At 51.5% G+C, this 21,784-nt stretch overlaps 7 protein-coding genes across 7 annotated transcripts; 2 read left to right on the forward strand and 5 right to left on the reverse strand.

Annotated features, from left to right (window-relative positions):
* The first annotated feature begins 201 nt into the window (after positions 1 to 201).
* Positions 202 to 4,541, forward strand: GLOTRDRAFT_79936 (uncharacterized protein). Its single transcript, XM_007870837.1, has 22 exons — positions 202 to 388; positions 441 to 594; positions 652 to 748; positions 811 to 923; positions 985 to 998; positions 1,049 to 1,146; positions 1,197 to 1,393; positions 1,447 to 1,612; positions 1,664 to 1,687; positions 1,738 to 1,764; positions 1,814 to 1,888; positions 1,953 to 1,998; positions 2,045 to 2,074; positions 2,124 to 2,194; positions 2,247 to 2,364; positions 2,414 to 2,514; positions 2,563 to 3,211; positions 3,270 to 3,369; positions 3,422 to 3,467; positions 3,522 to 3,620; positions 3,677 to 3,784; positions 3,843 to 4,541. Exons 1-17 carry the CDS (start codon positions 233 to 235, stop codon positions 2,678 to 2,680), a joined length of 1,605 nt encoding a protein of 534 aa, XP_007869028.1. The 5' UTR covers positions 202 to 232; the 3' UTR covers positions 2,681 to 3,211; positions 3,270 to 3,369; positions 3,422 to 3,467; positions 3,522 to 3,620; positions 3,677 to 3,784; positions 3,843 to 4,541.
* GLOTRDRAFT_140399 (trehalase-domain-containing protein) lies at positions 3,012 to 6,007 on the reverse strand (the record flags this gene model as incomplete). Its single annotated transcript, XM_007870838.1, has 10 exons — positions 5,996 to 6,007; positions 5,657 to 5,931; positions 5,346 to 5,603; positions 4,818 to 5,288; positions 3,843 to 4,765; positions 3,677 to 3,784; positions 3,522 to 3,620; positions 3,422 to 3,467; positions 3,270 to 3,369; positions 3,012 to 3,211 (listed from the first exon to the last, which is right to left on the reverse strand). Exons 2-10 carry the CDS (start codon positions 5,798 to 5,800, stop codon positions 3,012 to 3,014), a joined length of 2,349 nt encoding a protein of 782 aa, XP_007869029.1. The 5' UTR covers positions 5,801 to 5,931; positions 5,996 to 6,007.
* A 557-nt stretch (positions 6,008 to 6,564) lies between these two features.
* On the reverse strand, positions 6,565 to 8,453 carry GLOTRDRAFT_64524 (mitochondrial carrier). The gene is made up of 7 exons (XM_007870839.1): positions 8,276 to 8,453; positions 8,201 to 8,221; positions 7,988 to 8,148; positions 7,394 to 7,923; positions 7,150 to 7,338; positions 6,937 to 7,089; positions 6,565 to 6,874 (listed from the first exon to the last, which is right to left on the reverse strand). Exons 1-6 carry the CDS (start codon positions 8,359 to 8,361, stop codon positions 6,964 to 6,966), a joined length of 1,113 nt encoding a protein of 370 aa, XP_007869030.1. The 5' UTR covers positions 8,362 to 8,453; the 3' UTR covers positions 6,565 to 6,874; positions 6,937 to 6,963.
* Positions 8,454 to 8,620: 167 nt separating this feature from the next.
* GLOTRDRAFT_122699 (uncharacterized protein) lies at positions 8,621 to 9,692 on the forward strand (the record flags this gene model as incomplete). Its single annotated transcript, XM_007870840.1, has 3 exons — positions 8,621 to 8,772; positions 8,822 to 9,218; positions 9,270 to 9,692. The coding sequence occupies 3 exons, from the start codon at positions 8,621 to 8,623 to the stop codon at positions 9,690 to 9,692; spliced, it is 972 nt and encodes a 323-aa protein (XP_007869031.1).
* Positions 9,693 to 10,647: 955 nt separating this feature from the next.
* Positions 10,648 to 11,573, reverse strand: GLOTRDRAFT_132008 (uncharacterized protein; the record flags this gene model as incomplete). The annotated part of the gene is made up of 3 exons (XM_007870841.1): positions 10,648 to 10,918; positions 10,976 to 11,271; positions 11,322 to 11,573. 3 exons carry the CDS (start codon positions 11,571 to 11,573, stop codon positions 10,648 to 10,650), a joined length of 819 nt encoding a protein of 272 aa, XP_007869032.1.
* A 220-nt stretch (positions 11,574 to 11,793) lies between these two features.
* Positions 11,794 to 13,578, reverse strand: GLOTRDRAFT_132009 (uncharacterized protein; the record flags this gene model as incomplete). Its single annotated transcript, XM_007870842.1, has 8 exons — positions 11,794 to 11,960; positions 12,029 to 12,083; positions 12,138 to 12,201; positions 12,266 to 12,441; positions 12,494 to 12,596; positions 12,654 to 12,743; positions 12,798 to 13,508; positions 13,562 to 13,578. The coding sequence occupies 8 exons, from the start codon at positions 13,576 to 13,578 to the stop codon at positions 11,794 to 11,796; spliced, it is 1,383 nt and encodes a 460-aa protein (XP_007869033.1).
* A 617-nt stretch (positions 13,579 to 14,195) lies between these two features.
* On the reverse strand, positions 14,196 to 16,876 carry GLOTRDRAFT_117484 (subtilisin-like protein). The gene is made up of 13 exons (XM_007870843.1): positions 16,365 to 16,876; positions 15,881 to 16,310; positions 15,652 to 15,824; positions 15,527 to 15,588; positions 15,452 to 15,465; positions 15,348 to 15,395; positions 15,144 to 15,288; positions 15,016 to 15,091; positions 14,879 to 14,964; positions 14,813 to 14,822; positions 14,505 to 14,756; positions 14,425 to 14,446; positions 14,196 to 14,361 (listed from the first exon to the last, which is right to left on the reverse strand). Exons 1-13 carry the CDS (start codon positions 16,785 to 16,787, stop codon positions 14,306 to 14,308), a joined length of 1,797 nt encoding a protein of 598 aa, XP_007869034.1. The 5' UTR covers positions 16,788 to 16,876; the 3' UTR covers positions 14,196 to 14,305.
* Between the last annotated feature and the right edge of the window lie 4,908 nt (positions 16,877 to 21,784).

A 21,784-nucleotide genomic window follows, 5' to 3' on the forward strand; every position in this document is an offset into this window, starting at 1 on the left:
AATATTTTACTATACATATTTATGTGTAAGCGAGTACTTATTTAGGTATTTATTGTGCTTATCCATATTATCTGACTGGATGTTGCCTACCAGTCTGATCCCGATCCGTGTCGCGTTTAACGACGTGGAGATGGAGTGGCAAAACCGTTATCGGAACGCTTGCTTGACGCTGTAGTAATTCTAAATTTGTCTGCGGTTTGTTCGGTTTCTCTTCCTCTTTGTATCCATCTTCATGGCTGAGCAAATACTTGAGAAGACGGACGAGAAGGCGGGCGCGAAATCGTCGGAGGTTATCGACAGCGCGAGCACTCATTCGTCTCTTGATGACCGCTCTAAACACTGGATAACTCGACGCCCGGAACTCTGGGCTTTCTATGTATACTATATCGTATGTCTCGGACAAATGAAAAACGTTCTGCGCTTCACTCTGATCCTCGTAGGGCAATAATGGACTTGCCGGTTTCAATTTCGGCCCCTCCCAGTTCCAAAACTTACTGTACCTTGCTGGGTACGACCCAGACGAAGCGCCCTTCACGTCTGCGTGCGGGGCTGACTCGGGATGCGTGCTCCCCTTCCTTGGAAAGACTCGAGATAGTTAGGACTGGTTCCTCCTTTGCCGTTGCAGCGATTAACAGGCCAAACCCTTCTCAGTCAACTCAATCGTCCTATTAACGAACGGTATAAGCTTCGCAATCCAAGCAGTTTTGATCATTTCCATAGGCGCCTGGGCTGACTACGGCCGCTGGAGGGACGTCTGCTCACCATGTCTATTTATTTGCTGCTCAAAGATTTATACCAATGCCGATCTAGACCTAATATCCTTATATTCTGGACGATAGTGGCTGTCGCAGTGTCTTTCGCTTGGCTGGGAGTCGAAGACCCGTCAAAATGGAGAGCAGGCACGGCTCTTTATGTTCTTGGCTGTAAGTGGCTGGTTATTTAACTGAGAAACTACGGAATAACTGCGTGAGCCGGGTGTTGCAGTGATAACATACCAGGTATGAAGCATTATCGACATAGTGAATCACGGGTGAGCTGAGATTGTCAGATGACTCTCACGTTTTGGACTGCCGCCTTCCCTGGGCTGGCCCGTAATCTGCCCGAAGTCAAAGAGTCAGCCCTTCAAGTTGTAGACGATAAGAAGTCGTAAGTTTCATATTCCCCTGAGTTATAACCGGTCGTCAGTTGTATTGCAGGGAGGACGAACATGCTAATTTTGAGTCAATCGCTCGCAATCGCGTTTCAAACGTGGCTTTCGCTGTCTGCTCGGCCGGAGAAGTCCTCATCCTCGCTATCATGGTTGGGATATTAAAGGGACTCGAATCCGACGAAAGCACGGAAAATAATACGAGAGCATTCAGTGTCCTGATTGCCTTCTCTGGCGGAGTCTGGCGTAGGTAATCCGTTCTCTTGAACAAGGAACCTGTAATAATCAGCTTACCGTAGTCCTCTGCGCAATCCCCTGGTTCCTGTCCGAACAGAGACGGCCGGGACTAGCACTCCCTCCGGGAACGTCTCTCCTCACTGTAGGATTCAAGCAAACCTGGATCGCTTTGCGGGAGTGCATGCGGCTCAAACAGACGTTCCTGTATTTGATATTTTACTTCCTCATGTTTGTGAAATCGGTGTCCTCCAGCATCCCCATACTAACCCACCACATAAGGGGAGATGTTCTGAATACTACAGTGTGAGTCGTCACGAATGACATTCCTCATATGATCTACAATATATCTCTAGGACTGTTATCGGCACCTTGCAGAACAGGTCCGTGCGTCCTGAAGGAATCTAGATCAAATGTCTGACGGGAGCACAGCGTCGTGTCATACTCCACGCTCCAGCTGACTTACTTGCTCATCGTGGGTCTGGTAGCCCAGGGTTTAGGGATATAGTCAGTTATGTTTCCCCGCTTTAAAGTACGTCAGAAACTGAGTACTTCATATTTCATTTCGTAGTTTCTTCTGGCTGGTGCAGAAACAATTCGAAATATCGACAAAAGCAGTGCGTCTCCACTACAACTTGCCATCCCGTGGCTAACGTCGCGCAGATGCTTTCATTCAACGTCTTCTGGATAATCGTGAGTCTAGAAAGTAGTCGTAGACCCTACTAGGCTTACCCTCCTGTAGATTTTGACGATATGGGGCCTCATTGGTGTCCATACCGATAAATTTGGTTTCAAGCATGTTTGGGAGATATGGTGCGTACCATTGTTACAGCTGCGGATATATGACCTCTATCCTCGCCATCAGGGCCTACCAGGTCTTCTACGGTCTCATGGTTTGTCCATGGTATGCGTACAGCCAGACCATGATCAGCGAAGTATCCCCCCTTCCGCAAATGTTCCTATTCTTCTCCTTGTTTTCCGTGGTATGTTTCATGATCAGGCTTCCCAACTCTTCTTCACAACGCTTGCTAGGTGGGCAAGACATCAGCGTTCATTGGGCCTTTCGTATCGTCGGCTATCATCACTGCTTCTAATGACAACGACAACATGCCCTTTGCTTTCCTGTTTGGCCTGTAGGTGTCCCATTACTGCCTTCTCTACCGCTGACTTAGTGTTCGCAGCGGTACGCTGAGTACTATTTTCTTGGCACTGGTAAACGTGAAGAAGAGCCGCAAGGAATGCGAAGAATTCGTCATTGCGGAGGCCAGGAGGGACGCATTTAGGACGGACGTCATATAACAGTTGCGATGGAATGCTGCACTGTATGCTGGACGAACAAGCATTGGAATAGACTGGCGGGTACGGAATGTATTAAAGATGCTTAGACTTGAGAGGGAGACCACGATGATAATGGATGTACATTGAGGAGCAGGACTGGGCTAACTAAAAGAACAATGCTGGATCATACGCGTCATGGAAGTTTAATACATCTAAGAATCAGGAATTGCAGGAAAGGAATCTATACACAAGCTTCAATCGAGCCTTGGAACGCACTATATGTCACCAGGAAATTAGCGGCACTTGATTAGAGTAGGATCCAAGATGGCGATAGTCGTCTCAAAGCCGTGCTTTAAGGGTTTGGGGAGGATAAATTAAGGCTCTCCATCGCGAGGCCAAGTGGATCTTGCTGAGCGTTGGACTGCATGCCTACGGCGGAATCTGGTCCAACTGCGCCGCCGGCACCTCTGAAGAATATTTCAGGGCTTGTGCAGGCCGCAACCGCGCGCCTCATGTGTGTCGTCAGGAATGACAGACCAACTTGGTACGCAGCTACAAGAAAACATGAGCACCGTGAATCGTAAGTGAGAGTTACATTCAATGCGCGTACCATTCATCCAGCCGAACCCTTCTCGTGGAACCATCTTGAAGTCGATGCCCTGGTTTCCGTATTCCGCATCCACCAGGTGGGAGAGCTTGACAGCATCAAACTACACCCAAGACATTAGCGATCGCAGGCAATGGTAAGTCAATTCAACTCACCTTCTCTGGTACAACTCCGTTGAAGTCGACGAAAGCGGTGGTCATCCTATAACCGTAAGCTCAGACTTTGTTGTAGATAACACCTACAGTAACCACTTACATGTAGAGGAATCTGTATGCAAGACGTTGTGCCTCATCCAGGTATCCATATCGCTCCAGACCAACCCAGGCCATGATTTGATGCGGGGGCCACGCATAACTGGAACGACGCAAGTCAGCTATCAATGAATATTAAATGCGGTGGATCAAGCTTACGGGTAATCCCATTGTCGGTTAGGGCGATCCAAAGAGATCTTTCCCCGAGACTCTTCAGTACCGGAAACGAGGCCACCGAGGACCTCAAACTTCTTTAATGATTCCGTTCTGCATCCACATCAGTATCGCGCTGCATATGCGTTGAAGAACACAGGGAAACACTTACACAAGCTTCCAGGCCTGCTCCTCACTAGCACAGCCTGCCCACAACGCCCAGAGCGCTGTAACGCTCTCATACAAGCTCTGCTTCTCCTGGACCGTATCGTAATCGAAGTACATGCCCTTACTCTCGTTCCACAAATACTTATCAATGATCCCCCGCCTCCACTCCGCCCTCTCGAACCACTCCTGGCTCCGCTGCGGGCGACTCGTCGATCTTTCCCGATGCGGGTTCCGATAATTCTCCGGCGTGACCGGCCACGGCGCCAGATCAAAGTCCTCCTCCATGTCCAGCTCGTCGTCGAACACCTCCCGGATCGCCGTGCCAATGTCCACCTCGTACTTGTACAGCAGTGTCTGGAGGTCGATGGTGCCGAGGTTCGCGCAGCGCTTCTCGAAGCGGTACGTCGTGTCGTGCCCGGACTCGCGCACGGCGCGGTCGTGCAGGAAGTACTCGTCCAGCTCCGGTTCCTTCAGCACGCCGTCATTGTACTTCTCGCTGAACTCGAGCACGGACAGCCCGTGCTTGCGTGCGTACGGCTCGAGGATGTGCGTGAAGTGCGTGGCCTCGGTTTCGGGCGGGATGCCCAGCCCGTCAGGCCGATAGCGACTCAGCCCCGTCTTAGGGTCCATGCGGGGCTCGGCGACCCAGATGGTGTGGTACTCCTTGATAGCGGCACGGATCGCGCGCTTAAGCCACTGGCGGTTGGATTCCATATCTGAGCGGTCGAGCTGGTTGTAGATCTGGAGGGCCATGTCGGTAAGGAAAGGAGGCTGGGTCCGGCACAGGTAGTAGGAGCGGCTACCATTCAGGATCTTGTTGTAGTGCCTGATCTCAAAGATGAAGTGATCGACCATGCCCTTGGCCATGTTGACATAGCCGTCCACCAGCAAGCCCAAGCTGATGAAGTAAGAATCCCAATTATATAACTGCGTACTCGTGAACACCTTCAGTGCGCCAGATCACGAGAGAGCCACTCACCTCATTGAACCTAGCTCCAGGCACAACGAACGGAATCCCCTTCAACGTCTTCCCACCCTTCCCATCATCCACCTCGTTCATCGCCAAGGCCAGAATACCCGGTTTCGGGTTCAAACTCTTCACAAACACAGGATCATCCGGCTTCGGCGGGAGCACCTGCACGTCCAGGTTCAAATGGGGCTTGTCCCTGGCCACCTGCCTGTAATACTCCGCCATGGCCGGCTCACCGTGCGGGACGTAGATACGTGGCTGTATGCGCCCCGTCCGGTTCTTGGGGTCCGCGCAGATGATTTCGAGACCGTCGCCGTCGATGCGCCGGGTCAGGGAATGCCAGAAGGAGTTCTTGATCATGCGCGAGAGACGATCGACAGGATTCTCGGTTAGGCGGGCTTCGTCGAGCACGATGCGCTTCCGGTTGTGGTCCCGTGCCAGTGCGAGCTCCTGCAGCAAGTTGGAGAGCATGTACGTGCCCTGTGCAGCCGTCATCAGTCCCAGTACTATTAGAGTCTCCATTATTGTCATACGTACTCGGATATCAAAGCTCTTGTACCCATTACTCGTCGCAGTCCCCAGAGCCATCAGCTTGGGTCCAGCATCGGTGATGCTGATTTGGAAGTCACCGTCTGTGTCTTCCTGCTCCAGAATGACCCGGATAGTCTCCTCAACGTCGATCAAGAACTTGCGGGGTGCTGTCGGCTTCTCATCGTGCGACATCCTCCGCCGGCGCATATGCCAGTCTTCCTGGAACGCAGGGGGACGCTTGGGCTGGTGTGCATCCACTTGAGACTGCGAAATGTGGGTCAAAGGAATGAGAATGGCAGGCAAGAGCGGACACGTACATGACTGAACGTCCGAGCACGGGTACCAGTGTGAAATTCATTGTCTCCGTAGTACGTCGCAGAATCGATGTTGGTGGGTTTGATGACATGGTCGTCGAGCCCGTCCAGGCCGTTCGGGTGGGCCGTCACCGAGCGATGACTCATTATAGTCCTGGCCGCGGTAGAAGAAAATTAAAGAGCGTTTTCAGCTAAGTATCGAGTGCTGGTAGAATATAGGAGTCGGGCAAGACAGGTCGCCGTCTAGACAGTCAATTTATAGATGAATGCAATCGGACCTAGTCAAGCACAACACCGATGCCAGTGAGCTGCCAGCCGTGACAGTCGTGGCAGAGAACTTACTGCAGCCTGTCTATGTCGTGTATCGTCTATGTCGGGCGTCTGAGCAGACAATGGAAGGAAAGGAAGAGCGTAGAAAGATATTTATGAGCGGTCGGGGATGTGGCTCACTCAACGTCACTGTTATAGCAGGTCGGTTCGGTCGCCAGATTTATCAATTGATGGCTGCTTCGGCTTGCTGGCTGATTTTTTCCGCTCAAACTTACTCAACGGTGGACATCGCGATTATATTCCGCTTTCGACGGTGCTCAGACAGGGTCAGTCGCTCGAAAGGCAGCCCAATAATGTATCGTCGGGTCCAGTTGCAGACCGTTAGTTCTCGGTGCGTAACGTTGCTATCACTCAGGTAATCGCATAACCAGCCTTCAAGCGGGTATAACGAAAGTTATGTCATAGAACAGGATTCGTGGTGAGTTTATCTTCATCGCGGGCTCAAGGCTGCTTTTATTGGCGTCACCTCAATCTGCCCAGGAAAGCGTGTAGCTTGTGTTTGGACTACCTGCCTGCCTCTGATCTTCCTCGGTGATTAGTGTTTGTTATCGGGCGATGCACGTTTGGTGTATGTATGTAGTCCGTTGCAGACGTAACGAGCTACGTACATAAACCGGTAAGGGGGTGACTGACGTCAAGCTTGGAACAGTTGGGTGGAAAAGGGCTCGTCCAGTGGAAGCCGTAATAACTGCTCGACCCCAAAATCCATATGCAAAATGGTAAGTCACGGTCACCTCCAGATATCCAAGTACGAATTACTGCAAGCTCTTGACCTCTTCATGGCCAACGTACTCAGAGCAGATCGGCATTTGCGCTTATTCAGCGTCATCTCCGGAGCGTCCAGGGTCATAGCATCCATTAGCTGTCCATATCCACAAGGACTAGCAAGATCTATTGAGATAGCTCTTGCATCAGCTAACAGAAAGCAATGTCCTGCCGCAGAGTTCACTTACATATATACAATACACAACCTTCCGAGACTATGATGACCTCCGAAGCCTGTAAAACAGAATCATGATCGCCAGAGCCCACTGCTCGAACTGGTCTTTCGACATGAACAACAAAGCCTGCGACAGCACAGCCTTGATAATCTGCGCGCTCATCCCCTGCCAGCGGAAGCCAACATCAGCGGCCGCCGTACATGAGCGCAGGCATCACAGACTGACCTGATACCAGCCGACGAGACCTTGCTTCCGGTATACACGCATGAGAACATCCAAGGCGCCCGGGTGGTGGTCTTTCAAGTGGTGGGGCTTGTTGTGTGGCGGGGGGAGGTGATGCTCCTCGACAGCGGTCTCCTCGTCTGCTGTCCGGGCCTGAATACGGACTTTCGCCATAATGTAAGGATATGTGACCTTCCACCGACAATAAGCATTCTACCCGAGGAAGAGGGCCGTTCGATGTACTCACAACTGTCGCCAGCGTCTTGCTCAGAGCACCGACAACAAAGCTGAGACCTGGTGTCATCTTCGCCTCGGCGCCCGCCTTCTCTCTGGCGAGCAGCACGGCGCTTTTGATCCGCTCGAACATCCCGTATGTGATAGCCGGGTTCACGGTAAGCACCAGGCCGGGCCTCAAGCCCAACCACAACCCCGTAACCCCCTCCTCCTTGACGATCTCCTTTGCAACACCGAGGAACGAGTCGTCGTAGTCATCGTCTGACGGCGCCTTCTGTTCCGAAGGCAAAACGGTCAGGGGCTCTGATGGGGTGTTGGACGGTGCTTTCGAGCTGAACTGGAAAGACCGTCCGATCTGCTGTCGAGTCGCAATAACTGAGACGGGGATCGTGAATATTTGGGCGAGCGCGCCCGCGACCGCTCCGAGGATAAGCTCTGCGGCTGTTGAAAGTTGGGGGGCTTTCGATCCCGCGGGGAGTTTGGCTGTTAGTCGCTTGATGTATGAGCTCCGTACAAGCGAGTAGAAGAAGAAATAGGCGTATTCTGGCGGTTCGCGGTCGTGCAAGTTAAACGCGATCCATTAACGTTGACCTGATAGTGGGCTTACGCATAGAGAATGTGTTAATCATGGTCGCCGCGAAGCCCCTATACCAGCCCCATATGCCCTCCTCCTTCAGGACGCGGAGGAGCACGGAGTACATGGACAAGTCATCGCGCTTGCCCTTGCCCTTCGCGTCCGCGTTCGTAGCCTGTATGCGCGTCTTTGCCCTGAGACTCGTCAGTACTTCAATGCTTACACTCAGGGTACCATTCTACCTACACATCTAGCGGATACACAACCCTATCCACATGTCAGTATGACCATCCTGAACGCCAGAAGCAGGAGCCCACTCACGCAGTACTGAAACACCCTCCCAGCGCCCCCGCGAGAGCGTACCCAAACGGGGTCAGCTGTTGTACAGGCTTAGACTGTGCTGGCATAGTAGAGTATCGGTTTAGTCGACGTCCATGTAGCTGGCAGTCAGTAAAGTATGTACCGAGGCTGAAGTACCCCGTAAGGATGGGGAGCGGTGAATAGCCGCATCATAGCCGGACTCGGACGAGCGGGAGGCACCCCGGTGTCTCAAAGTATCACATGGAGCGGCCGTCGTCTCTGTTCGCGAGTTCAGCTGTACTTGAACGTCCGTCTCAGTCGCCTTTCGTTCAGCCTGGTTTCAAGGAGGGAAGAGCCACTGTCACGATGCAGGAGGGCCGAAATTCCAATTTTCCTGAAAACCTCAATATCAGCCCATCGCAAAGGCCGGACGAGGTTGATCCAGGGCTGGACTCCGTTCTAGACGCGTACTCGCAGAAAGACGCGATCGAAAAGTATGGCATCGCAGGACGCGTGTGGTAAGTATTTAGAACCGGTGCATGCGTGACGGCGGTTCTAATATGTCAGGGAGGCCGCGTACATCTTGCTGTCGTACATGCAAGGCTCGCCCAAGTGGGAATTAGACCCTCCTTTCCTTTCCTCGACCACGAAACGGAATACGTATCTGGAACTAGGATCGGGCACTGGCGTTGTGGGCATCAAGCTTACTCAGATCCTGGCTCCCGACGATCTTGTCATTCTCACTGATTTGCCAGACGTCTGCTCACTTCTACGGGAAACCCTGGAGAGACACGGCCTGCAGGAAACTACCATATGCTCCGATTGGTCTGGTGGCCTCATTGTCAGGCCCTTGCCATGGGGCGACCCAGAGTATGCCTTGAGCATCGCGGCAGACCTGGGATTAACTTCTCACAGTAAAGCCGACTCTTCTCGCTATCTGACCCGGATTATCTGCAGCGACTTGGTATGATTATTCAGGATCAAAGACCTGTCGAAATACCTGACTTCTATTCAGGTCTACTTTCCTGAACTGTTGGCACCTCTGCTGCGAAGTCTTATACAACTCTCATCCCCTCCATTTGTGCCTGAAGGGAGGCCTTGGGACCTGGAAGTCGTGATCTCTTACAAAATACGGAGCCTCCCGAAAGAGACACCTTTCTGGAGCGCATTTGGCTTGTGGTTCACCTTCCACCCCGTTATAGTTCGGCCTAGAGGTGACACAGATGCTAGCGGTGACACCTGGCGTCGTTTGGGCTCTTCAATAGGGGAGGATGGGTGTTTTGTCTTTATCGCTCGTCGGCGAGCTGAGTCTTTCACTTGGTCCATCCCGGAGAGTGACAGTGATCTTTTGAGTGGTCATGGTACTCCGTGGAGCAGTGATGAACAGTTCGAGACTTTTCTCTTGTCAGCATTCGACGATAATGAGACTGATTTATGAACCGTGACATCTGCTGCAGCACTAAAAGAGTCAAGGGCGGTTAGCGGCACCAGAGCTTCTGGGACAGACGGTGAGTGCATCTGTGGAGCATCAAGGCTGGTCAGCAGAGGTCGAACGTGAAATGATGGTGCGTGTGAGGCAGAGGCGTCAAGAGGCCATAAGCTTCGGCGGGCGGTGAGTCGCAGTATATGCATCTGAGGCAGTGTATGCCTATTATGTCTGTAAGGAAGCTTCTTGTAAGAAAAAACACGCAGAGCAGAAGCTCAGCAGTTGCCAGTGAGAAGGCCTCCTTTCCAGTAGTGTTTACCCCGGGATGTATAAGACATTTATGTTCACCCGTGCAACAGTCCTTGATCGTGTCCATCAGCGGTATGTATTTCACTTCCTTTGTTCAGTAGTCTCATAAGGTGGAGGAGGAAGAGGGTATTCTGGTGGGAGGACGCCGTCAGCGCTACCCGCAACTATAGTCACTTCTGCCTTCGCCAGAGGAGTCTCATTGTGCCCCAAGACACCGACGCCGGAGTTCCCGAAAGGTAGTAAAGCTATGGAATACTGATCGATGATAGATATCGATTAGTGCAACAACAAGACACGAAGAAAGCGAACGCAGGAACCTTGAGTGTGGCCAGAGGAAAAGAGAAGCTTGGTCTCAGGCTCTGCGGGACCAAAAGCGTGCCCCGCAATCTCCTCATTCCATCAACACCGAGATTGAGGGGCGAGAAAGACGCGGTCGCACAGAAGTCTCGGAAAGTGTCGCCCTCTTTGACGGAGGACAAGTCCACATTCCCCGCTCCCACGGCAAGGGACCTTTGAAGCACGACGTTGATAGCCGGTTGCGAGTCCAGTACTCCCTCTTCCCGACCGCAGAGAGTGAGGAGGATTGGGATGGGCGATCCCAAAGAGAAGGTGAGCTGGAGAGAAAGTGCCGACTCGTTTATGATTGCTCAATGCGACATCACGTCTGAGCAAGGTTCTTACCGGCTTCGCTATTGCCAGCTGCGACCACGCTCGTAAGGCGATCTTCAATCGAGAATGTAGATATACGCACAGTACAAGTGATGTCTGGGTCCTGGACACCAGGCGTCATGCCCCTACCCTTCACCTTTATTGCAGGGAGTTCAACCCATCCCTCAGGGTCAATATCTGGACCGGGTGGCCCAGATTCAGAAACCTTCTGCCGAGGGTCAGCTACAGTTCGAGGTAGGACAAAGAGATTTGCTGCTAGACTAGTAGCATATCGAGTTAACTAAACCGTACGAACACAGAAAAGACTAACACCTCACGTGTAATCAGGACTGAACATCCCCATCTTAACATGCACCAAGATCCTGTACTCGATGGTCAACATCGCATTCCATCCCTTCTCCGAGAAACTGGGAGGCAGGCGATATATTGTGCTATCGGCCTTGTCTTTCAAGCGGAGGGGAACTTCGCGAGGAAGCTTGACGGAGAATGGCCAGGAGTGATGTCCGACCAAGGAGCCTGGGGTATCTTCCTGCTGTCGGCGGGTCCACAGAGCCTCTGTCAGCTCCAGGAACCGCAACCTAGCAAGACCCTCCACAGCGGCGACTCCGAGAACCTAGATGTCGTATTGAGTACTTCAATGACGATTGATGTAAAACCTTTTACCGTCAGAGATACACTCTTGATTTGCTCTGCCTTCTCAAGTTCGAGGTTCACTGATCCAGTGATAATGTCCTCATCGAAGAACCGAGGATAGCCTCCCGTTGAAACGGGATGAGAGTTGATCACATTCAGCTGTAACCAAGTCTGGCCCTTATGCTCTAAGAAAAATCGATGTTCGGCCTCGTCACCGTGATTCAGAGCAGGAGCCGTATAATCGGCATCGTCATAATATATGCCGAAGTTGGTCGCGTTCATGGGGAGTTGGTGCAGCTGAATGCTACCGAATAATCTGACATCCATAGTTATGTATGCGAACAACGCCAGGCCCATCTGTGGGAGTTAATGATACATTCAGTTAGAGCATCCTGCGTGGCGCCTGATCATGATGCGTACATCAAAGTGTCAACGCAAAGACAAGATAACACAAATAGCAGATACAAAACCTATATCAATCCGAACAGGGTAGTGCATTCCTCTACATCTCCAGCCCCGGACCCGACCCATCGAATGGATCCCTCATACTCCCGGTCTTGGCCCGCCATAGTTGCGTATAGATCGCCTTTATCTTCTGCAGCTCCGCGTGCAGATCGGCCGTCTTGCTTGCCAGGGCCATGAATGTGGCGTGCTGCGTCTCAAGAGTAGCTGATATAGCTTTATCGACACATCTGATAAGCATGTGAAAGGGCAGAAGGAGAATGACAGCAGCGTACCTTGCGGCGTATACTGCGCCTGACTGGAAGCGGAGGCTAGTTTGCGCTCAATTTGCTATTCACAGACGGGCTTAGTATAATGATGTCGAATGAATACATTAAACCCTACTTCGATTGTAGACTTGTACCATTGAAGCCGGTCTTTCATTTGCTCCGTAATGCGCTGGAAGAACCTACGTTTTATGGCAGATGCTCAGTAACCAAATCCCCTTTGCGCTTGGAGATAATGAGTCTTACTCCAGGGGGAATCCTGCGTGGTCTCTTAGATAGGCGCCATGCTGCTGTGGGTTACGGAATCCTTCCAAGATCCGAGTAGTGATAATCATATCTTGGACAGCCTGGTCGACTTTTGCTTTCAGGTCCCGTGTCTGCAGCGCGTCTGTGTGTGTCGTCGACAGGACACCAACAAGGTCCTGTTGCCGATTCAATGCGAAGGGCGAATGTATAAAAATAGAGTCTACGGACCTTCTGGGCTTTACGGAGCTGCTCCTGGCCTTTGACGGCGTCCTCTCCTAGGTCCCGTTGCTTCAGACCCTTTCCGATTTGTATGCGCCCCTGTATGTGACTCCTACATCGCGCCTCTCAGCACTTCAATACTTCGCGAGATAGGCCACTACATGCTCACTCGATATCCTCGAAGGTCTTCTTGAGCTGGTCAGGCAGGTCATTGAACCTCGTGTTCTTGGTGAACGGCGGTGCGCCGGCTTGCTGTACGCTAGAGAAAACGAAGTTAAATCCGTGAGAATGCTCACTCGGTCTCAACCCGTACGGTTGTGTTCTCTGCTGATTGCCAAACAACGATGACCCCGTCCCCGTCCCAAAACCACCTGCAGGCAGCGTAGACTGAGCTTGAAGCGGATTTGTCCCCGTCGTACTTCCCCCAAACAGACCCCCACCCTGCTGCTGCTGATTCGTCGACCCGAACAAGCTACTGCCACCCTGGTTTTGCTGTTGCTGCGATGTGTTCGTATTTCCGAAGAGGGAAGATCCAAAGAGACCACCTGAGCCAGATTGTTGTTGTGTCGTGGTAGGGCCAAAGAGCCCAGTGGAAGGCTGTTGCGTCGTGCTTCCAAACAGACTCGAGGAAGGCTGTTGAGTTTGCGTGGTGTTACCAAATAGACCGCTACCTGTCGATGGTTGCTGGGATTGTGTTGTATTTCCGAATAGACCGCCACCCGTGGAAGATTGTTGCGACGGTGCAGTATTGCCGAATAGACCACCCCCTGTTGCTGGTTGTTGTTGCTGCTGCTGTTGAGGTTGATTCTGTCCGCCGAAGAGACTGTTGGTGGCAGGTTGCGACTGGGCGTTCGAACCGAACAGGCTGCCAGATGGCTGCGATGTGGATTGTCCGAAGAGACTGCTCGCAGGCTGAGACTGGGCTGGCTGGGTGTTGCCAAATAGTGAGCCTGTAGGTTTAGGGCCTCCGAAGAGGGATGGTGCAGACGTGGTAGCCGCCGGCTTCATGCCAAATGCTGAAGAACTTGTATAAGGTTGAGTATAATTTGAGTCTTTTCGTAAGCGTGCAGTGCCTACCTGGATGCGAATGCCATAGTTTAAGTTCACTAACCAGTCAGCTCCAAGTATATCGACAGCCTGAGTAACCTAGAGCAAGTCCACAAACGTAGGAGCCTCAAGCGCGTCTGCTTGAGACGCGTCGAACACCTGGTCAGGTGGCCACAATTGCCGTTGCAGGTGTTTGGCCGGGTGTCACCAGTGGCAGGTTTAGTTGCATTACTTGATCCTATGTAAAAAGATGCATTACATTGTTTAAATTCAGAATGATGTCTACAGCCATTTGCAGATCGATGGGCCCACTTTTTGAAAATCATTTACAGTCGGACCACGTCGGACAAGCAATTTCAAGTCCCCGAGAGACAGAAATCAGACCATCTGGACTTCTCTACCTTCTTCCGACGTCCCTGGCACCCACTCCGACCCACTCCGACTATACGTGGTTTTCTGAATTGATGGTCTATCGATCTGCAAGCGGCTGTAACTTCTAAGGTACCACTCAAACGAGTCAAAACGACATGTCAAAGCCATATGTTCGCTGTTCCCTCAGACCTTGCGCGTTAAGGTTGTGGCCACGATACAGGGAGGCGCTGTGGGGAGGCGGCAACTCCATGTATTGCCATTAACCGTGGTGGGGACAAAAATGAGCGAAGACGCCGTCAAACAAATGCATACTATTGCTTCACGACGTTGGTTAATGTCGCCGGCATGGGGGACATCGTAATTATAACAATGGCCCTCCCACTTTTATTAAACCACACCATATCAAGCCAGGACTATCTCCTTCAGCTTGCCGAAGTTGGGCGTTCCGAGACCGGTGACTAGTTATAGTTAGGAACCAAGATCAACACGAGTACCGTACAAACTCAAGAAACGGAGCTTACGGGGATCCCAACCGGTTGTGGCCTGGAACAAGTCGTCGTAAGTATCCGCAAGAGCACGGCAGCTCATAGAAAAAGCTTACATTGAAACCTTGCGTTCCACAGCCAGGGTTGTTACCTTCCGTAACATCCGTAAGGCCTGCGACGCCCTTGGTATACAGGAGAGGGTTCAGGAAGCCGAGCGGCGGCAGTCCTTTGCTGAGGCGAGCGTCGTTGAGCAGAGATACGAGGCCAGCGACAGTGGGCGACGAGGCCGAAGTGCCTCCTACGTGTACTGGATTTCCCCTGTACCATACGCGGAAGTAGTCCCCTTGGGCGGAGACATCCGGGATACCCTAAGAGGTGCGACGTCAATTCTGAGCCATGAAGTCAAGGGGTATGATTGACGTACTCTGCCGAATCTGAAATCATTGTCAAGGGTGAGTGTAGCACGGGGAGTATACAACCTCACGCTTACTTGTTGTAGAGGCCCTGGTAGGTGCCTGCAGGGAGGCGTGCAAGGTAGCTGGCCACCGCGCCGACTTGGTACAGCGGTGTCGGGAACTTACGAATACATCAGCATACTGGCTTCGCAGGAGGGACTGTGATACGCACGACGTTGCTGAAACCTCCTCCTGTGAAGTCGACAGCCTTCTCAGGGATAGAGACCGTCGCACCGACCGCCGTGACGCTAGACAGAATCTGAAAAATCGTCCGTCTTTCACATTATTCCATAAACTCACTAAGGGCAGCTTGCAGGGAAGGCAGGTATGAAGCGAGTAGCATTGCGACCATCGTTCGTCTTGCATTGTTGAGTAGCAGGATTAGCGTCGCCGTCACCAACGCCCCCATCGCCGGAGGAGAACAGTAAGGACACTCCACGCGCGCCTGAGGCCCGGTGCACGATGTGAGTCCTGAATGTCTTGGTTTAGGAACTCAGAACTTACCCAGTTGAGCGAAGCTCGCGCAAGTACGGATAGCGTAACTCAGTGGAACTGCCGACACAGACATATCAGCATGAGTGTCTATTTCAACGAGGTCGAAGAGCTACCGGTTTGCTCATCACTATCAATAGGTCGTGCGTAAGTTTTTGCCACGACATCTCGGACGAGAGGACATCACTCACTCTCCGTAACTAGTAGAAATTGTCTGCGGAGGGTTAGGGACAGAGAGGACATATTCGAGCCACTGCCCGGATGCATGAGTGAGCAGCAAGTCCACGGAGGCCGCGTATTGTCAGACACTACGTACATCAGCATAGGGCTCGTTGGTGTTATTTACCGTCCTGAGATCGGGTATAAAAGGAGGTCTCCCTCCAGTGGACCAAAAGTAGCCAGGGGTAGGCCAGCTCAGACCGTACGCGAACTGCACGTCAAGATTGGCTTCAATGCCAGCCTCTGACAGATTCTGACTGTTTTGGCCCCCTGTGGAAGTCATACATCTCAGATATCATGATGTGCTCCAAGCTCGACGGGGCTACCTTTGATTGATGTATAATTGAAGGTAGAGCCTTCGGCCTTTGGAAGCTGATCTGCGTAGAAAGACTGCAGATCCTGGATGTTGGCATACTGTTCAAGGTAGCCCGTTATACCAATCTTATTGACGTCCGTAGCCGCGGGGGTATATCCGGTAACATTATATAGCTCCTGCAGGCACGTGAGGGTAATGGTGGAATTGCAGCTAGCGTCCACGACAGTACCCGAGGCGCTTCTGATCGATGACTCTCCAGATGAGGCGAGGGACGCTTGAGCGTCTGACCAACGGAATGTGGTGGCCAGTCCTTTGGGACGACCGAAGTAGGTCGTAGGCGTCACGAGCTCAATGTGTTCATGCATGTGGGCGGGCAGGCTGTAACTCGTGGTCCGGACAAGGGTATCACCGCTTTCAGCGTGCTTCCAGACGTGATAAGTCTACGACTGGGAAGTGAGTACAGACTCGATCACGGAGTATACCGCCCGACTTACAGTATCAAGCATCTTCTCTGCGAGGCTCACTGGAACCTTGACCATAACCCAATCCTTCGCAGGTGAGCGAGAACAAATTGATTTCGCTATCCCGTGAGACGCTAGCCATTCATCCACCGCCTCCAGAGTCTTCGGGTGCGGCGCTACGAGGCTTTCCACTTCCTCCTTGGACAAGTGCTGTCCATACCGGTCATGGAAGGGGTCGCTTACTTCATACAGCGCCTGCTCGAGCTGCTTGAAGTTGTGTTGAGGGAGACCGAATCGCAGGTCCACGACGTGGTCTGCCGGCGCAGGGCTAACTCGGACCCATCCCCTCGGAACTTCGACCGCCTCTTTGATAGTGGGAGCGTACTTCGAGGGTGCGGCAATGACGGATGAGGTAAGTCCGAGCAGGACAGAAGACCAAGCTGCGAAGCCCTTCATGGTGAACCCTTCAGAACAAGGACGTCTGCAGATGGTCGCCCGACACGCAACGCTGTCGCTTCCCTGTGTATTTATGTGACTCGAACCTTACGTTCATCATCAGGGCGCAGTTTCAATTGGCCAGCGGAGAAACTTGGCCGTCGGGAAGGAGATCAATAAATGACGACCTCTAGGGCCATCCTCGCTACTTCTATCACATTGCTTGCTGAATATTGGGAATTGTCGCTCCCAACCCGCGCTCGCCGCCCTAGTTCCTAGCTCGAAAGGGGGCATCCTCTGAAAGAATAACCGGCGAGACCGTTGCCAGATGGCGCTAAGTAGTAACGACGCGAGTACTCGCTATCACTGTCAGATTCGCAATAAGCACGGTCACGTGCGGAACGCCACTATCGCGACTTCGGACTTGAAGTTGTCGACTGTCTTCAATTGGATGGCTCGCATGGAATTTCCGCAGGATATTATGCATATTGAAACTAGCCACACACTCGATATAGAGAGCGCGTTGGTCCTCGAGCGACAGTTGCCCGAAGGGCAATTCCATACCGTATAACGAGCAAAATACATCGACGATCACGCGGGCGGGCTTATGTACTATAGGTGTGGACTTTTAGATCAATTAAAGAAATTAAAGAAATTAAATCGAAGGAGAGAGAGAAAGAGAAGGGAAAGACACTCCGTTCGGGGCCCGTGAGCTTCAGAAGGGGTATATTATTGAAAGGGTATACTAGTGCTATATTCAGGGATCTCCCGTGGCTTGAATATCCCTCGAGGCTAGTTTCTTCGGTTTCCACAGCACATGAATTTTGCTTCGCAGCACTGCGCGCTATATTAACTCTCTGTATAGCTTAAGGCAAAACCTGGTGGTATTTTAAGTTTGAATGGACACCTCTATGCGTATCCCACTGCTCATGTGAATCGCAAGAAATTAAGCAACCTGGAAGTCAAAATCATATTTTTTTCGGCGGCGCTGTCGCGCCACTCACTTTATGCATCCCAACCTTAATGAACCACTTGTCATTTACCTAACTGTAGTACTTCTACCTAGCTGTGTCCCGGATCTCACAGTACAGATATAGCTCTTCAGCCCCAATCTTGGGAGTGAAATAGCACCATAAGCGGCAAAAAGCGCATTTTTGGTCACATTCTCCAACACAATATGTCTCTTTCATTTTACAAACAATTCTGGATGGGATCGCTTCAGTAGGAAGCTTGCATGCATCGTGAAAAGGTAGGGAGGCTGGAGGATGGCATGTGCATGCGGGGCCACAAGCGTGAGAACACCTTCCGAATACAGTATAACAATTCGAAGTCCGAACTATATCATTCAAACTCAGTTATAGATCTATTTCGCCACGCCTATAGTATAACTGCCCGCGGGCGGCCCCATCCAATGAAATGCAAGCGAGCTCCCGAATCCACATCGGCTTCCTACGTTCCCTCAGAAGTCAGTGACTAAGTACTGCTGTCTGGTGCAGTATTGTGTCCAGTCATTTGTCAGCTGGCCGCGTTTTGCGCTACAAAACAGAATCCGCCTTTTATAATTATCATAATAGCCCGAGCCATAGTTCCTAGGTGGCACCAGGGCTTTTTTTTTATTTTAAATCCATTTAGGGTCCCGAGGGCGATGCCCGTATGTTGGACCTTGCAGTACATTAATATACAATCCTTGCTGGATGACGCAGAAAATGAGACTTAAACAAAGCGAAGCTCCCCCTCGTCTGAGGTACGGAGAATGCGGGAGACCACAGTTTGAAAATAAACAGTGGTGGCGGAGAATGGTGATGATTCAAGCAAGTGAAAAAAGAGGACAGTGATGGAGTCCTCGCCCAGCGCGTTAAAAAACCCCCGCAGGGGAAAAAGCTACTGAGCTCTTCCATCAAAGCCTGTAGGCTCTCATCGCCCCCAAAGAAGGTGAAACCTGGAGTTGGCGTGGTTCCTCCTCTTCGAGCATCCCGAATATAGATGTAGTCTTGAAAGATTAGGATGGGGGTAGTAAGCAATTATTGTTGTGATATGTTAGAGCTTGTCGTATCCGGGTCTGCAAATCGAGTGATCATCGAGGCTCATGTGGTCTTCAAGGTCTCACCGTAGCTATCCGCGAACCGTTTGGTCTGATGGACATAGGTCAGCAGTGGCCTGACATGATGAGTGAGTGATGAAGAGTTATGGAGGCAGCAGCACGCACAGTGCACCCTACACAACTCACCTGTATTGGTTGGATGCTGTAGCTATTAGAAAAGCTCGTATGAACGACCCTTGTCATTAGGCAGCAGAGCTGCAGGGTTTATATACACTGTGGCCCATAGGCTGACTAAGCTACGTGGAATATCTATAATCCTACTGAGCTCCACCTATGATGTCACTGACCCACATGAGCTCTGTGCCATTGTACAATAATGGAATATACCAGAATGTTCCAGAGGGTTCTGGTACGTTCTGGTATGTTGTAGAACCTGGCAGCTAAGTCAGCGCCCAGTTCAACACTCCCCCTCGCTAAGTGCCGTGGGTAATCGCGCACGCAAGCGTTGGGCTGACTTAGATTACTTGTAGAACCTAAGTCCGAGTTGCGCTCTGAAGCGCAGGAACTTGACATGTCCTAAGTTTTTAGTGAACATGTCTGCAGGGTTATTCTCGCCATCGATGTAGAATACTTCAACTTTTTTTCTGCTCGACGACTTCCCTGATATAGTGATAGCGAATGTCAATATGTTTAGACCTTCGCTCGGTGACTGGATTAGATGCAAGGAATATAGATCCTTGGTTGTCACCGCAAATAGGGATGGGGCCGAGTTGGTAGCCTAACTCATCGAAGAGTTGTCTAACCCATACACATTGGCGGCTACAATCACTGAGCGCCATGTACTCGGCTTCAGTGGAGGATAGCGCAACAGTTTTCTGCGCTCTCGACTGCCAACTGAATATACCATTGGCTAATTTAAGGAAGTAGCCGGTTTGGGACTTCCTGGTACTGGGGTCTGATGCCCAGTCCGAATCAGTGCACGCAGTAATACCAAGTCCACTAGCACCATCAAAAGCTAGTGTGTAATTACGAGTCCCGATTAGATAGCGGCAGATATACAGCGCTTTATCTAAATGGGCTTGGGATGGATTAGCAGCAAATTGTGCTAACTTGGTAACTGCATAGCTGATATCCGGTCGAGTTCCGAGCATAATATAGAGCAAGGAACCAATCACAGTTTGGAACCGGCTACGAAGAGTAGGATTGACCGGGCCATTGTGAGGTTCAGGTCGATAGCCTGCAGGGAGAGGAGTTGGTGCAGATTTTGCATTCTGCATGCCACAACGCTGCAGCACTTTATCAAGGTAGGCGATCTGATCAAGATGAATCTCTCTGCCTTGCCTTGTAATGCGCATGCGTAGGAATTCCTTGACATCGCCAAGGTCCCTGCATTCCCACTTCTTCATGAATCGTGACTTAACATCTGTCACGAGAGACTTGTCCTTGCCAAAGAACAAGGCATCGTCAACATAGACGACAATAATTACCATGCGGCCATCCTTCTCCTTAAATAAGAAGATGCCAGCATCGGTAGTTAGACGTTTGCAGCCTAATTTCTCTAAAGACTCAGCAAGTGTGCACCACCAGGCAAGCCCCGCTTGCTTAAGTCCGTAGAGTGCACGGCGCAGTCTACAAACCTTGTGCTCCTGGCCTTTTGCGGCGAAGCCTTCAGGTTGTTCCATATAAATTTCCTCATCCAGTTTGCCATAAAGATAGGCATTGCGCACATCGAGTCCAGATATGTGCCAGTCCTCAAGCGCTGCTAGTGCGAGCATAAGGCGCACTGTCTCAAAGCGCACAACTGGTGAGAATATTTGGTCAAAGTCTATACCTTCAACCTGCGAGAAGCCTTTAGCGACTAATCTCGCTTTGCGACGTCCATCTGATTTGACGTCAAATACCCAGCGACATTTAATAACTTTACGCCCTTTAGGGCGGTCAACCAAGTCGAAGACTCTGTGCCGACGAAGTGCATCCAATTCTTTGTGGCAAGCAGCTCTCCATTCCTTCTGCTTTTCTGGTGGTAAGCGAAGGATATCGCGGTACGTCCATTCTCTGACATTGGACGTGTCTGGATCATCTGCCTCAGGCGAAATAGCCTTCAGAAGCAGGTAATTAATCAATGGTACTCCCCCTTCCCGGCATAGCTGTGCCAGAAGTAACTCATCAGCGTTGTGTTCAGACTGCTGGTCAGAGGCTTCAGGAGCGATTGGCTCATGCGAAGCACCCGGGGATTGAGCAGGAGGGTCGCGAGGTGGAGGGGCAGAGCTAGGTCCGGGAACCTGTGGCTTCTGCTTGGACTGGCGAGGTATGCGCGACGTCTTGGGTTTTTCGCCAACTAAATCCTTCCACTTCTTGTCTGACTCAATCTCGCGATAGGTTTCTACGGGATTCCGCGATTCACCGTAGATATTACCCGGGCGAGTTACTGGTTTCCTTTCTCTCACCGGTCTCCGCGGCTCATCTTGTGGCGCAGGATCCCCCGGAGGTGGAGAAGGCGGGTTCTCAGGCTCTCGCGCCTCAGGCTGCGCAGGTTCGTCGTCATGATCCTGGCCTGGCCCCTTTTGGGATTTAGGAGGAAGACGTGAGTCTGGCTCATCGTCATCAGTGATCCAGTCATCATCAGAATTTTCTGGTTGACTGTCAGCTGGTTTAGGCGCACTTTGCAGCCTAGTGCTTGCCCGTCGCTTTGTATTAGGGCATTTAGGGAACATAGCTTCGTCAAACAGCGCAGTAGGCTGAGTGACTATACTATTATTGGCGCGCATGAATTTGAAGCCATGGCCGCCATCAGCGACACCAATGTAAGTCATCAGCTCAGCTTTAGGCGATAACTTATTGGGTCTGGTTTCCTTAGGCAGGTAGACGTACGCTCCGCATCCAAAGACACGTAAGTGCTTGATGTCGGGAGCTTCCTTGTTCAGGACCTCATAAGGAGTCAGCCATTGATGGCGCTTCAAAGGGGTCCGATTGTAGA

Source organism: Gloeophyllum trabeum (genome assembly GCF_000344685.1).
Source record: "Gloeophyllum trabeum ATCC 11539 unplaced genomic scaffold GLOTRscaffold_00012, whole genome shotgun sequence".
In the NCBI taxonomy this organism is placed as follows: Eukaryota; Fungi; Basidiomycota; class Agaricomycetes; order Gloeophyllales; family Gloeophyllaceae; genus Gloeophyllum; species Gloeophyllum trabeum.